General features: G+C 40.6%; 1 protein-coding gene across 1 annotated transcript; it reads right to left on the bottom strand.

Moving 5' to 3' along the window:
• Positions 1–2,009: 2,009 nt before the first annotated feature.
• Positions 2,010–15,779, bottom strand: abhd17b (abhydrolase domain containing 17B, depalmitoylase). The gene is made up of 5 exons (XM_063490560.1): positions 15,722–15,779; positions 15,274–15,635; positions 13,673–14,149; positions 4,949–5,128; positions 2,010–4,395 (listed from the first exon to the last, which is right to left on the bottom strand). The coding sequence occupies exons 3-5, from the start codon at positions 14,137–14,139 to the stop codon at positions 4,176–4,178; spliced, it is 867 nt and encodes a 288-aa protein (XP_063346630.1). The 5' UTR covers positions 14,140–14,149; positions 15,274–15,635; positions 15,722–15,779; the 3' UTR covers positions 2,010–4,175.
• Positions 15,780–16,166: the final 387 nt, after the last annotated feature.

Raw genomic sequence — 16,166 nt, 5'->3', positions numbered from 1 at the left:
ACATTTTCAAATGTGACAGGAGTTACTTTCTTATGACTTTAAGAACCAAAATTATTGTCTCTCCGAGGAGTCACTGAAGGGTACACCAGAAGGTGTATTCAGAGGAGGGGCTTTAAAACCTCGGACACAACGCCACCCTCTGGTGAGAATGGAGATATACTTTTTTGCCAATCTCCCTGCTTGGCAGACAGGAGGAAAACAAAGAACAAAATGTTGAGGTTTAATATTTCAGCGTTCATAAATTGGAAACTCGGATGTGATGACCAATTTATAAAAAATATAAAAGTCAAACAAAATATGATGATTCCTATATCTTTGGCCATAATATTTTCACTTCCAGACTTCTCTCAAATTATCTCCTTTAACATCCCTTATCTGCAAATTTAACTAATCCCCTAATCCTACTGTTACTGTACTAAAGCAGCAGAGATAACTTCTTGGCCTACAGCACTATCAAGTTTGTGTGTTTTCTCTTAGTCAAGCTCTCACTGAAATATTATCTCTCCACTTTGATCTGGGGAACAAACACACTGTAGAGAACAAGGCAATCTCCAATAGATTTAAACATTTAAAAAATAAATTTAGAAAAAAATAAACCATGAAATACATAAAGTGTGACATTTATATATACGCGCATGTGTATATGAAGTAAACCTGGTATTTGTAACACACACACACACACACACACACCCCTCCTTTCTTGTCCTTTTAATTTTACCTAAGATAAGATTACCTTTATTAGTTCCACAGGTGGGAAATTTGTTAAAACCTGTGGTGAAGATCGTTCTTCATTCCAGTGTACTTACAAGTTATTAATGTATATGGAAGTATTCTAAAGGCTCTCTCTCTCTCTCTCTCTCTCTCCCCCCCTTTTGGCACTTCACTAGGGTGGTCAGGAATATGTCAGGGATGACTTCAAACTCCAAAGAGCGCCTGAAGCCTATCAGGGGGACCTTAAAATCAGAAGGCACAGATACCAAATATGTCAACACCTCAGGAAACCTGAGAAAGGGCAAGAAATATAATAAATAACCAGGGGGGAAAAAAATAGATTGGGAAAAGACATGTATGAACTGGAACCAGGGGCGGGGGCATTGAAGAAACCAAAGCTTCTTAAAAATGAAGGGTAAAAAAGATGCAGAGAAAGAAGATACAAAACAAACCGAAAGACAAGAGAGAATTTGATAAATAGGAAGAAAAAAAAAGGGAACCAAGAGGAGAAAAAGAAAAAAGAAAAAAAAGAATGAAAGAATGCTGTTGGGTGTGGATTTCCACCCACAACAGAAAACACAGAATTACACAACTGGAAATGCAAAGTCAATCCAAATAAATATATGCATAAATCATCAAGAGCCAAGAAAGGCAGTCAGTGATAGACCTAGTTGCAGGAACAGGGTAACCGGTAGGGTTTCTTAGAAGGTCTGTTGAACATACAGGCATACCAGATGTCCAAAACCACGCAGGTGGATGACCCCAGAGAGACAGGCAAAGGCAACACTCCCAATAAGATGGATAGGAGATGGTTACCAAACCCCTCTGGAGGCCAGAGGCAGACTCAATCGTGAGGCTAACTGGAAAGGCATCAGTCAGAGCTTACTATGGAGGAGGGAGGACGACAAGACAGACCGTGTGACCTCGAGGAGAGATGCAGGGCAAGCTTGATGCAGCAGCAATCAGGAGTCCACCAGGGTGACATGCAGGGGTGAGGCTGGGGAGGGGTGAGGCAGAGGAATTGGGCTACACAAAGACGCAGATAAATGCCAGGTGCTAGTCAGCTCTGGAGATGGAGCAGGCACCAAGCTAGTAGGCCTGACTGAAATTAAGCTAGCACATCACCTCTTAAAATGCTTCTTGGCAGATTCGGGTCTGCTGGGTCCATTGTGGCAAAAACATAGAGGACCCAACTGCAGGGCAGAGAAACTAGATACAAAATTCAAAATCCTTATCACGGTTTCACTCCAGGATCACAATTTCAAGCACAAATTAGATTGTTTGTCAAATACCATTTATTTCCTCTATCCATGTTAGAATGACTTTATTAATGTTACTACATACAGCTTCTTTTTGTATTGAAATATGCTATACAAAATCAAATCAGACATGACTCTTGTCAAGGTGAGCAGTACAAAGATCATTTGAAAAGCCAAAATTTTGGCCTAGTCTCCATCATATCAATAGTTAGAGAACTACGAAGAAATACAGTTAATAGGTTAATAGAAGACAAAAGCTTGTAAAAAGAACAGGTTTAAAAAAAACAAACAAACAAAAAACAAACAAGTCCAGTACACAAATTAAAAGTTAAAAAAAAAAAAAAGAAAAGCATGATTGACTTGTTTTCATAACAGACCATCATGAGAAATGATGGTTCTGATCTAGAGTCGTTTTCTTCTTCTCAACCTTTAACTAATCAGACCTGAAGGTTTACAGTAGCACCCTTTAGCTTATTGGTTCATTTAATTTACTAACAAATTCTGATCCATCTTTCTAAACACAGGCTCAAGTGCAACCCAGATACTGGGGGAAAACAAACAAAAACAAAAAAACAAAACAGGAGGAAGCCATTGGTGACATGCAGCTGCAAGTTGACATTGGCTTGTCTGGGCACTGAAAAAGAGCTCATCTTGCCTCACTCGGCATTAAAAAGCAAATGAATATCTCATGCAAACCAAAAGGAAAACCTGTCCATGACAGGCCTTCAATGTTGAGCCACTCACACTGACATTATCCACTGTCCAACACTCCAACACAGACAGGGAGGATTTTTCAGCTCAAATGTATGGGAGGACTGAAAACACAGCATTGTCTTTTTTCTTTCCTTCTCTCTTTTTTTTTTTTTAAGACAATGCTGGAAAAACTAGCCATTTTCATAAAGTTCACCATTCCTGATTGGCTTTAGTGGTTTACCTCTGCTGTCACAGTAATTACAGTATTGTCAGCAAAAAAAACAAAAAAACAAAAACAAAAACAAAAAAAAAACACAAGACAAAGATGTGATCCAGGTACACCAGAGATTTGTAGCTATACACATTATGTAACTTGACCTCTTCAGGCCCAAAGGCAGGAAATAAAACACTGTCAACACTGAGCTTCATGACGACTACTACACATAGACAAATGGGTAAAATCCAAAATCAAAACAAAAAGGTAGATGGCATTTTGTCGACAGACTTGCCCTGCATTTAATTTCGTCAAGAAGAATCGATTTCATCAACTACAGTGTAGTAAACTGATCTTTTACCAACAATACTTCAAGTCAAACTCTGATGTAAGCACTGTTCCAGTGTGAGGAAATAACCCACACTTCCTTGTTTAACAATGTACAGCCCCGGCCTTTAAACCGGCTACATACAATAAGCTGCTGACAGAGCCTCGTCTTGTGCTGTATTTGTGTAGACTGTACCACTTCAAAACTAAACAGAAGTGGAGGATTCACACAACTAACGAAGCTTTGGAGATGGTTCTAGACATGATTTGTAAAAGTACACTTCCTTGTATTCCTAAATCTCTGCAATGTATCATACTACACATTTGGCAACACCGACACAGAGGGGTAATATGTCAGTTTGTCTTGTACAGTTCTTCAGTGACAGCTGATACGTGCAATATTAAGTAGAATATTAAAAAAATATATATAAGAAACAGTACTCAAAAAAGAAAAAAGAAGAAGAATTCATGGTGACTGCAGTGTGTCGGACCAAATCTGACTGTAGAGTCAGACTGAGTTCAGTTGAATTTGAGTGAGTCTGGTCCAGCACAGTTTGTAGAAAGTTTCTCTGTGGACCATGTCCTTCACAAAAGGCAGCAAAAATGTGGCACATATACATACAGTCATACATGGCAAGTACACATGGTATGTTGCCTGTGCACACGTCTGCTTCCCCTTTCATTCACACACAGAATTTCACAATGTGCAATTTTCAACATGATAAAAAGAAAACTTAAAAAAAAAAAAAAAAAAAAAGGATGAGTACTTCTAACTTCACAGCTGCAGCATGTGGAGTGGACGGTGTGGGCAAGCCCAATTTATGGGGAGTCAACCATCAAAATGTTGGTACAACACACAACTTCTAGTTGAATTAGAATAAAATGTTGTACCCCTCGTTCATCATTCGGCTTCTCCTTAAATCTGGGACGGCGTTCTCCTCTTCCCTCTCCGCCCTTTTCCCCCAGCTCCTTTACAAGTTGACTAGCTCATGTGCAACAAACTGCTTCAGTCTCTCCAGGTACTGTCCATAGAGCTCCACGTCGTTGTGGCCGGCCCCTTCTACCCAGAGCGGCTCCACTGGGCGCTGACAGCGTTCATATAGTGCCAGCCCGTGGGAGAAATCAATGACCTCGTCTTCTGTACCGTGAATCACGAGTACTGGTGATGTTACCTTGGAAATCTTGTCAATGCTTTGGGGAGGGAGGGGGGGAGAGAGAGAGAGAGAGAGAGAGGTAAAAAAGAAGAAACAAAAAAAGAAAGAGGAAACATGTCAGAAATAGGGAAGTAAAAAACACAAAAAAAAAAAAAAAAAAAAAAAAAAAAAAGAAGGGAAACAGGTGCTTAGTTAATGTTCTTGCTACTAAAAGTATTCTCTAAATGAATGAATTAAAACAATTCATTAATTGAAAAGGAAAAAAAAAGGAGCACAGCTAGTTTCCTGATTTTACACCAGGGGGAGCTATCTGCTTTTTTAAGGACTCTCCTGGGTGCTTAACTAGGAAGAAAGGTGGGTGGGAGGAAGGAAGGGGGGGGAACACCCCCCCCCCATAAAACTCACTTCCTGAATTGCTGTCTTATAAATAAATCCAGTTTTCAACTAAGTTGTGTGTTTTCCTTGGTTAGAAAACACCATACAGTGCTGCGTTATTAAATGCATGTGAGGCCGCAGCCCTTTAAGTGAATACTGTGTGGCAGATTTAGCCTGACTTCCACATATGCCATCTGTCCGTACGGTCCACTCACTTTGGGAAGGCATCAAAGCAGTACGTCTTCTTGGTGTCAGGGAAAGCCACTCTCATGCCAGAGGTGAGCGGGGAGTGGAGGATGACTGCAGCAGTCTCATAGCGAGAAGCCAGGTCTACAGAGGGCACGGTGCCAATGCTCTGACCATACACGATCACATTCTCTGGACGGATGCCATACCTACAAGGAGGACAAACAGTACAGGAACATCACCCTCTGCTTATCATGAATAGGATATTTACACTACCAGTAGCTGGATACATTTTGTGTGCTCATCCAGACACTGGCAAACATCCAGTTGGGCCTTCAGTTAATTACAAAAAGCAGCTTAGCTGGCAAAACAAAAAGAGCAAATGCTTTATTTTGGATTCCACTAGTTGGTGTTAAAGGTAATTTTCTTGAAGTGCTTTTTACAAATCAGAAAATAAATGCGTTCAACCTGCCAGTTGACTCTTGTTGTGCGCACCCCCCCCCCCCCCCACACACACACACACACACTGCTCCACAAAAAAAAACAAAAAACAAACAAAAAAAAAAAAAAAAAAAAAAAAACCCCACACACACCACACCACAACAAAAAAACAAAACCACCCGTTTGCCAAATGAGGCTCACTCATACACTGTTATCAGTAAAAACATCATGTCAGGGACTCTGTGATTACAGTGACTCCTAAAACAAGCACACCAAGATGTGATAAAGCTATAGCTGAATAAGTCGGTCTTTCTGCTGCTTTTCAAGGCAGCTTAAAAAGAGGACCACCCCTAATGTCTTGTGATTCAGAAAGGGGGGTGGGGGTGTGTGAGAGCAAAAGAAGCTGAAATAGAGCAAAAGAGACAGTGATACTGTATTTAGGGTGAGGGAGAAATGAATATGGGGGGGGGGGGGGGGGGGGGGACGACATTCCACAGCTGATTACAGAGAACGTGACCCACTCTTGCTGGCGACCTGAAAACTAGTCTGGGAACACTGCATTGCTGTCTCCGCTGCTGCACTGCTGGATTATGCACGGCAACGTCACAACATGACAAATAAAGCTCTACTCTAGTATTAAAATTAGGGACTTCAAATGAACACTAACATTAGAGCCTTAGCTCTGCAGCACTCCTATAATACACTGATGACTACACGAACACCAAAGTCTAGCAGCGCTTTAAAACGCTGTGATGGATTAACATACTTACACCCTTTGCAAGAGAACAACCTGCAATAATGTAGGGTTGCTGCTATTAAAGGTAACAGACTTTAAGTGCAGGGTGAAGTATTAAAAATGGAAATGTACACACAGGCGCAACAAAGTCTAGCTTGGAGACAGTCACGAGCAGCAATATAGGAACTGTTTATTATTGGTATCAGCTGGTCTTTACCCAGTATAAATAGGGGTGAAAAGATTGCTAATGCTTTTCCCATGCAGTGCCAAAGGCTGATGCCACAGTATTAACAGCAACTCGACTGTCAGCTGACTGCAATGTACACAATTCGAGGAATGAAAGCCTATCTTGGTTATACAACACAATATAGCTGCTTAGGTAACAGACGAATTGTAAGGACAAGAACAAAATGTCAAGTCTTTGTACAAAACTGTAGAAGAATGACAGTGCCCTTTCTGATGTGGCAGCTTCTTTGGAAGAAAAAAAAATTGCCTGAAACTGAACTGAAACAGTTTGAAAATTGCCAAATTTGACAAATGGATTATTAAACTAAAAAAAAAAAAAAAAAAAAAAAAAAAAAAAAAAAAAACCTCACTATAATCAAACTGCCATCCCCCTCAACCGTAGCCCTACTGAAGAAAGGCCATTTCTCAGAAGCTAAAAGCTAATATAATGCTAAATATTAACCTAATTGCCTGATTATGAGAATTTTTGGCAACAACTTCTGTTATTTATGGCATGTTACTTTAGCTTCAAATTTAAAAAAGAAAGAAACTGTGTAAGGCAGGTTTAAAAAAAATAAAAAAATAAATTTAAAAAAAATCTGAAAACCCATCATTCAGCTGGACTGCTGAGAAACCTCCAAGGGCAATGGCCATTTAATCGGGGCTTCTGATGTAGCCAGCAAATAACTGGGCCATGACTTCTTGTTCCATCCTTCAGTCACTGTCTGTAAATGGGATGGCCATGGTTTCAAGACTGAATTACAGCAAATGCAATTTCTCTTTAAAGAGCAAAATGTATATACAAATCTGTGTACACTGTTCAGCATTAATGGTGCACTCACAGATGTGAAAGCTACCCTTGCTATGTATCCTAATGCTACCACATACGATCATGCATACAGGCTTATGAACCCTAATCATCCTATAACAGCCATCAATGGGCCAAAGAGCAGGGAACACCCTGGAAGAGCCTACCGCAGAGCCAATACAGACAGAGATAGCATTCATGCTCACAATTACTCAAATGGTAACATTTATAATCACCAGTTATCCCAGCATATACCTCTTTGGACTTTGGAAGAAAGCCAGTGTACCTCGGGAGAGCCCATGCAAACAGGGTGAGCACATGCAAACTCTGCACAAAAAGCCCTCAAACCAGGAAGCAGGAACATCTTGCTGTGAAGCGACAATGTTAAACACTGGCCGGGTTTAGGAACCTTAAAGGTGATAACTACATTGACTGTTCCCTAGTCTTTTTATTTAGTTGCTTAAGTCCCAGTCCCAGCCAACAACACACTCCACTGCCTTTCAGCTTGCTCCATGGTTCCGAGTTACACACATCCCCCAAACCTTCAATTTAGTCCCTTGACACAAATCCATTCTATTATGCATCACGTCCTCCCTCGTTCCCCTATTGTGTGTCTCACTCCCTCTTGACCACCCACCTCTTGCGCATTGAAGACCAAAAATACCCTCCTTCCACAGCCGTCACCATCACAAACATATGTTCAGGAAGTCCTGCGCATATGTACAGCAATTTTTAACAGATTAGAGTACCATCTGCACTACAGCAGGGGAATTCTTCACTGAAATGCTCAATGATCCATTATTACACTTTGTGTACAAGTACATAGGGGTGATGTGGACTGAAGTCAGTGAAAGTGAATTAAATCTATTAGTATGTGAGGACATTAAGAACAGTTTGTTTCTATCTGTGCTGAAGAGAACAGTCAGGTGAGCAATCAAACTCCACCCAGATTACTTCATAGATAAAGCAGGCTTTTGTCTCCAGGCAACCGGTGGTATTTAAAGGTAAGAAAAGCAAACAAAAAGCATCGAGCTGCCTTCCTCGTGTCTTGATGCATGCTGATGTTTGGGAATTTCTCCCCTCCATTCATTTCCAAGAAGATGGATAGTGCTTACGACCTGGATCAATAAGATGATTGATGAGGAAGTGAGTTTATCCTGTTTGTTTTTATTGGCCACAGTGTGGAAACACCTCGGTCTGAAAGCTCAGGCATTGGTTGCTAGGCTACCACTCAATATTAGACTAGTAGGATTGACTGCTGGCATGCCTTCACCTCCAAGGCAAAAGAAAACGATACAGTGCCACTTCATGTTTAAACACACAAATACAGCAAGGAATTGGACCAGAGGCCTTCATCAACTACTCACCCTCTTTTGGCACTTGATTTCACAACATATAGTTTCATCGCTTCTAAAAGAATCTTTTTCATTCATCCATTAAGCACACTCCTAGTGTGATACTGGAGGATGTAAGTGTACAACCCTGCTGACTCACATCATCTCACCCACTCCCAGCTCAGGTGAAAGGCGTGCCGTATCCAGTGAGGCATGGGAGTGTTTTGGTGGCAAAGGCTGTGTAGTTGTGCTTACACTGTCAGCAAAATGACGGGTGGCTGGCCTGTCATACGACTACAGTAAAGTGAAAGCAACCCACACGAGTATTTGAATACTCAAGAGGAGGTGAATTTGCACATTGCTGAATCATACAGTGAAAAAACATTGAAGGATGCAGAAAAACAAAAAAGGAGAAAGTGTCGGGTTACAGTGTTCAAAATTCAGTCAGAAAGGAAACGCAGACCACTAGAGATGAGAGCTCATTTCTTCTTAAAAGCTGGAAGCCTGATCTAACATGAGATACAAGCACGAGGTATGTAGGCAACCGACTAATGTGAGGCCATGCAGAGAGGCCTTTTGATGTGATAATGCCATCCAGTCAATTCATGTTCAGCGAGGTCAAAAGGCTGAATTGTACTCTCCATCACATAGTCAGTCAATTATAAATCTGGCACAGCCCTCAAGATCAGGCAGAGACAGCTGAGAGAAAGACCAATATACTAGAGACCTTATTTAAACCAATCTGAAGATTCTGCATGCAAAGACTAAAATATTGATAAAACTGTAAAAGACTCCCTACAGACTTTTAATTTTGTTCCCACAAATAAGTGTTAAACTGCCAAATATAATTCAGTGATAACCAAGCAAGTAGTCCTAAGTGTTGATTAAAAATTTAAAATCATAAAAGTCAGTCATTTTATCTTTCTGTGGAGAAAAGGCCCAACACAGCATTAATATGAAGTAGAGTTACTTAGAATTGAATGTGATGTACTGCAGCACTGGCCAAAAAGCAGAACTGAGTCCTGAACTGATATGGTACAAGATAGCAAAAGGGTTTTGTTGACATTAGCCAAATACTACCATCCAAAACAAAGGAAGAGTGTTGATGTTAGATTTCTGATAGTGGGATTATTTACATAATGTGTATATAAAAAATGAAACAGGAAAATGAGCAGAACTAAGGAGAGAATGACACAGTCAAGGCTATAAACCAAGAGATCCAGGGATCAAGGTAACCACAAATTTCAAATGGATGCACATCATTTGGTTTAGCAAAAAAAGAAAAGAAAAAAAAAAACCCTTGTGTGTGTAATGTTGTAAATTTTAAGACTGATTTGTGAACACAGAATGTGATCCAAACAGCTAGACAGCACAGTAAGTGGTCAGGTTTGCTCCAAATCTGATTTCAGTCAGGAGTCGGGTTGTAACCAGCTGGGGGGAAAAAAATAAAATAAAATAAAATCACTAGCATTTCATCACAATGTTTGTTTGTTTGTGTTTTTTACATTTGGGTTTCATTTACTCAAGCAAAAATAAGACATTTGTTTAAAAAAAAAAAAAAAAAAAAAAAAAAAAAAAAAAAAAAAACCAACAACCAACCAAACCAACCTCTTAAAATAAAAAACATTGATTTCTGTGAAATAAAGTTAGGTTACTTTTAATGTAAGCAGGAGAAGTGTGCTTTAGTGCATGGTCACCCCCCAAAGGCATGTGCAAAAGCAAGGAAAAACCCTGGCATGACCACATTCCTACTACCACAAGGTGAAACGTCATCCAACTCCAACTCTTCCTGCTAACCAAGAAAACTTGAGAGAGACCTACATGTAGGTGCAGTGATGTTAGAGTAACAATGGAAAGAATGAAAGCTTAATCACAAGCGTTGCTTCATGTGACGTGGGACACACCATGTTGACAAGTCAGCCAACTTTGCCCAACTAATGAGAACTGAGATCAGAGATTGAGGTAATGCACTTTGATACTAGGTACATCTGATGTTATTATCAAGATACAGATTAAATGCTACCTGCTCCAGTGAACCCATGTGACAAGGAAGCAGCTGAAAGTAGCTATACACACACACACACACACACACACACAGATACAAAAACATCTAGTGTCTACACTGGCCTTTAGACTGAAGAGAAAAAAAACAAAAAAAACATTACAACTTAATGTCCTGCATCTGTTTTGCCTTGTACGCAGAGAGTGGATTTTCTAAGAATCACATTGAAAAACTAAATTCTAAAGCTCTAAAATACCTTGATGTCTCATGACCTTTTCTTAAATGCCGACCACTCGGGTACAGAAAGCTTTCTCAGACACTCAGCACCTGCCCATTACTAGGACGGACAGATTACAAATGTGTGCATCTGTAATAAAACACCGATATGAAGCACAGGACTGAACAAAAACAAGTCATCTAACCTCGTTCAACTCGTCTTTGTTGCAAGAGCCATGGGTTACGTAGTTTAATTCTGCTGTGGGACTGCTAACCATGTGACTACAAAGCACGAGATATGCAGTCAAGCCCCAAGGTTAGGCCTTCAGGAAAAGAAAAAACAAATTCTTGTTCCTAAAAGGCTCATCTGATCTTGAAGACATTTCTTCCAAATAAACCTACAAAACCATGAGAACCTGTATCTGACGCTCTGCTTCAGTGATAGTACCTGATGTTAGCAAGCAGAGTAAAAAAGTTAAAGTGGCCTGAAGGTGTTAAATATGGAGCTGAGTGAGTCGTGTTAGCTTTTAAGCACTAAGTCAATCAGCTAATGATAACATGTTGCCTTTGCATATTATAGCTACAGTCCAAGCAGTTTTGCCAGTGTAAACTAGATTGATTATTTTGACTTGGAGAAGTGGTTAGTGATGTTTAAAAAAAAAAAAAAAAAAAGCAGGGACAAGCAATCAGGTCATTCCAGGAGTGTGGTTTCGAACGGGTGATGAGAAAAGAAAACAATCAAGCCTATACCTACAGACATGTGACTTTTAACCACCAGAAAAGCAGGTTCTTTTTCATCTTTACAGCAGTGGCTTGCTTCTTAAATGCAAAAGCCTTACCGTCAATTTTCTAGTTAAACTCTGTAGCTTCCTTATATAAGAGGTCCTTATTTACAGAAGCCCAGTCATTAGATTCTGTGAAAGTGCTTGGGGAGGTTCACATCAAAAGTCAGCAGCTAATAAACCGTAAGATTTTGTTGTCAGTGGCTCTTAGCAGTGTTATCAGCACTTTAAAGCTCTGCAGTGCCAAAACCTTCATTTAGTACAGAAAGAACATACACCCACACTAGCAATAACACAGGAGGAACACTCCACACTTAAAGAACAGCTTTTTTTTTTTTTTGCTTTTTTTTTTTAAAGGCTGATCTCGATCATTTTGTCTCCTCTCTTCCAGCATTTTTAGCACTTCTGAAGTCTCCCCCATCTGGTCTCTTAGTAATTTGTCTTCCAGCAGGAAACATACAGACAAGCAGTCTTACTGGATGAAATTTTATCTTTCCCTTCACCCAAAACAAGAAGTCACAGATATAATGGACATAGTACTCACACACACCCACACCCTCCACATCCTGTTTCATCGCAGCAGGTGAGTTGATGTTTGCTTTCTTGCTTCTACCCTGCATGTATAGGTAGAGCTTCAACTAAACATTATTTTCATTTTTAATTCATTTTCCCCCAACACGTTCCAGCTAGCTGTTGTGTAAAAATATCAGGAACACAGTGAAATAGGTCTACCACAGATTCCCCAGATCAAAGATCTACCTTCATCCACTTCCCCCAAAATATCTTAGGAGCAGGAACTAACAAGTATTTTGGGCTTTGATTCAATAATCTGAAAAGCGACTGATGAATTCTCTGTTTACGTTTCAGTTCTACTTGTGTTTTGTTTGTGGGTTTTCAGTACAGGCACTCTACTGGGAAACCTACAGACTTTAAGCACAATGTGGTGACACAAAGGACAAAAGAAGGAGATGACGAGATGGTCGGAGACAATAAGCAGACGTCCTTAAACACAAATGGAAGGAAGTGAAGGCCACAGCGTTAGACAAACTGATAAGCACTGCTTACATGTAAGACGACCTTATCTGAGGGAAGGAACTGAAGCTGAACAAGAGTTCACACCTGCAGTAACAAACTATTCATGAGCATGAGGACCAGATACAAGTGATGCAGAGGATGAGTTCTTTATACAGAGTCTTTTATAAATCAATTACTAAGAAGTTTGATTCTTTAAAATTAACTATCGAAGTGTAATAGAACAAGACTTAATTTCTGCTGGGTCATGTGCACTTTGAAACCACAATGAGACAACAGAAAGCCCTGAACAAGTAGGTTATCATCAACTGGGAAAACATAAATACCAGTTTCCAATCAGCAGAGGCTTAAAAATCAGCCAATAATTAGTCACCTGTACAAACATGTAGCAGAGCAACCACTCACACCTACATATTATTGGAGGAGGGGGTGCAGCGTAATCACAGAACCCACGTTTCTTCGCCTACAAGAACATCATGTCATCCCCACTAAGCCATTCCTCATCATCTTCCCTCATGATTTTGTGAAATTCTGTTAAGTAGTCATCCCTCACCTTCAGAAGTTCACATCTCCTCATTTTTGCCCTTTTCCTTCTAAATCATCATTTCCTTCACTAATGCTCATCATTTAACACTTTCTAAAATGCCCCCATATTTCTACAGCATGCCAGAAACACAGGTTGACACTGTTGTTATTCATAATATTCCTGTTAGCAATACAAAGCTGCCAACCAAGACATAAAACAGGGCCCTGCTATTAATATGACTAAGAAGGCTTTAAATATTATCACCACACACACTGTAGGGGATTTCTTTTTTTATAACCGTTTTCCTTACAGTTTTTCTGTGTTATGTCACTTCCCTTTCCCCTTCAGATACTCTAATTTAAAAAAAAAAAAATCAATCATTTCAAGTACTGTGGGAACTTTTTTTCCCTGAAGTTCATCGGGTTTAACTCCTTCTTGTTTGTCATGAGTCATCTAAACGGCCATTTAGGTTCATTTCTCCATGCTATCACACTGTCACATCCTATCACATCCTAATAAACAGGTTTTGAGTGACTGCAGGAGTCTTGTGCATTCACAAATAAGTCTCTTACAGGATTCTGCATACTGCTCAGTTGTTTTAATATCACGTCATTTTATATTACTTATCCATCCATTATAACGCTTCATTACCGTGATCGGAGCGCCTGCCAGGCAGCATCTACATCAGCATACAGGTTCTTCTCCGAGGGTTTCCCAGAGCTGGCCCCATAACCAGAGTAGTCGTAGGAAAAGACGTTGCAGTTGATCCGTGAACCGAGGCCAATGTAGAAGCTGCTCATCTGGCCCAAGTCCACTGCATTACCGTGGGAGAACAACAGAGTATACCGGGCGCTGGGTGAGCAGCGGACAAACATGCAGGCAATGCGGTTCCCTCTTGAGGTGCGTGTCATGAAACACTCGATGGCCTCCTTCTCACGGGCCGAGTACTGCCAGTCAGCACGCTCGGAGAGGTGCAGCGTCCATCGGCTGCCACTGTCATCACACATGAGGCTGTAGGTCGGCTCAGGGGGTAGAAAAGCCAGCTTTGAGGCGATCTTGCTGGGGCACGGTGGACAGCAGAACAGGCAACATAGCTCACTGAGCGATAAGTGGTTCATCCTCAAAGTGCTGCAACAGAGAGAACCAAAATGATTAAAATAGAAATATCCCATAGTGAGGAAGAAAACAGACCACACCGATATGCCAATGCATCCCGCAAGAAAGATGCTACAAAAGCAAATCTCTGCCAGAGAGTTTTGAAATTAGGTTTTTCTACATAAACAACTGTCTCTGTTAAGCAAAGCAGGGGATTTCTTGGACAAGGGGCTAGAGCCAGGCTGCTGTCATTTTTAAAATTTTATTTTTTTTATTATTACACTAAGCAATCTCTCTCTCTCTCTCTCTCTCCAAAATGCAGAGCTCTCTCGAGACAGGATTTTAAAGGGAGAGGACCCTAGCCGAGTGATTTTTCTCTCCGTGTCTACCCTGAGGCTTCACAGTCACTCAGAGAGAATTAACTTGAAAGGCTTTTTTGTCTCTCCCTGCACCTGGACCCCTACCTTAGGTTACCTCTTAAGATATTCTAGCTACTATGAAACTGCAGCAGTGATGTCAGCACAGCTCCTTTTTGGTGAAACATAAGGCAGCTGGAGGCAAATCTCCAATTTATCTTAGCCAGTCATGCTGCTTTGTAATGTGACTCTTTAACCAAGAAGGGAAAAAATGCTCACTAATATCAGATTATGACAATGTGTTATATGGATTGCCTTTCCTCTTTCCTTTGGCGATAGCTCCTCTGACCAGCCTCAGCACTTAGCAGCTTCATAGATGGACATTTCTGTCTGATATATTCATAAATCTTGCAACTGATTTGCTTGGATCAGTCTAAAGAAACGCCGCTAAATAGCTGCTGGAAATTACTTGATTAATCTTACTCACACGCTGCTGATTTTTTAACTCAGCTGAACTGTCTGTATGATACTTGGGTAAATAAACGGCTGTGTCAGGGATGACTGAGGACGAGGACGACAATGGAGCCTATTTGCTTCCCACATTCTTACCACAAAGTCCATTCCAAGCAGAGGCTAAACGGAGCCCCGCGGCGATTTACTGTAAAATGGTGGTGGATGTAGCAATGTGTTCACAGAGATTACAGTTACACCAGGCTATTTGTGAGGGTTTCGTTTCTAGCAGTTACAATTAGCTGCAAAGTATGGTGTACCAAGTGTACCTATATTCCAAAGAAACCTTACCTGGACGGCGGCTGGGGGTTTGTTTTGGTTTTCTTTCTGTGTTTAAAGGTGACAGTACTGGGCAGACGTCACCGCAGTCTTGAGATATCTTCGCACCAAGCCAACTAACTTATCTTCTCGACACCTAGAGCTTGTCGAGGTTATCCTTGGCCAGATTATCCTCGGTTAGCGATGTCAGTTTGAGTGTGTATTATCCTTCTTTAATTAGTATTAGCTGGCAGCTTCGTCCTCCGGACCACACAGTCTTCTGAACTGTCGTTTCCTTTATTTTCCTTCCTTTCGGTTTTCTCAACATACGGTCCTGGACGATAACGCCACCGACTCATTCGAAACGTTCAAGTTTCTAAAGCACTGCAGTGAAGCTGATAGGAAAGATAACAGTTTAAAATTCACTCATATCTAGCAAACGTGTCCGTGCAGCTTACCAAACAATTCACAGCAATATCACCTGCCACCGAAACATCACTGCTTTCGTTGTGAATATCGCCCGGCCCTGCTTGTTATCTTGGCTTGAGGAAAAAGAGGCGTTCATTGACAGCTCTGTGGACCAATGGGAAAAGAGGTCGACAAAACGACTCCTCCAATGACTTCGATGTGTATGGGCGGTCCTTCTAGACGCCGCAGTCTGAGGATTTAAGTTTTTTAGGATTGACAACCAATCAGAAATTACTATTGGAAGGCATCGTCCAATCAGCATCCACAAAGGTGTTTCTAGTTCTAGTCGGTGATGTCATTGACAAGCTATAATTTATTAAGAGTGTTTGTAAATGTAAAAAGAAATTCTGACTTTAAAAAAAATAAATACATACATAAAATATACTGTTTATTAAAGTAACACATTTTTCTTTCCTTTTTTACGTAGTTCTCGATGACGTTTCATGACGCGTTCTTAC

The sequence above is a fragment of the Pelmatolapia mariae genome, linkage group LG12, assembly GCF_036321145.2.
Source record: "Pelmatolapia mariae isolate MD_Pm_ZW linkage group LG12, Pm_UMD_F_2, whole genome shotgun sequence".
NCBI classification, from domain to species: Eukaryota; Metazoa; Chordata; class Actinopteri; order Cichliformes; family Cichlidae; genus Pelmatolapia; species Pelmatolapia mariae.
Note: the sequence above shows the minus strand (reverse complement) of the source record. Positions and strands in the feature narration are given on the sequence as shown.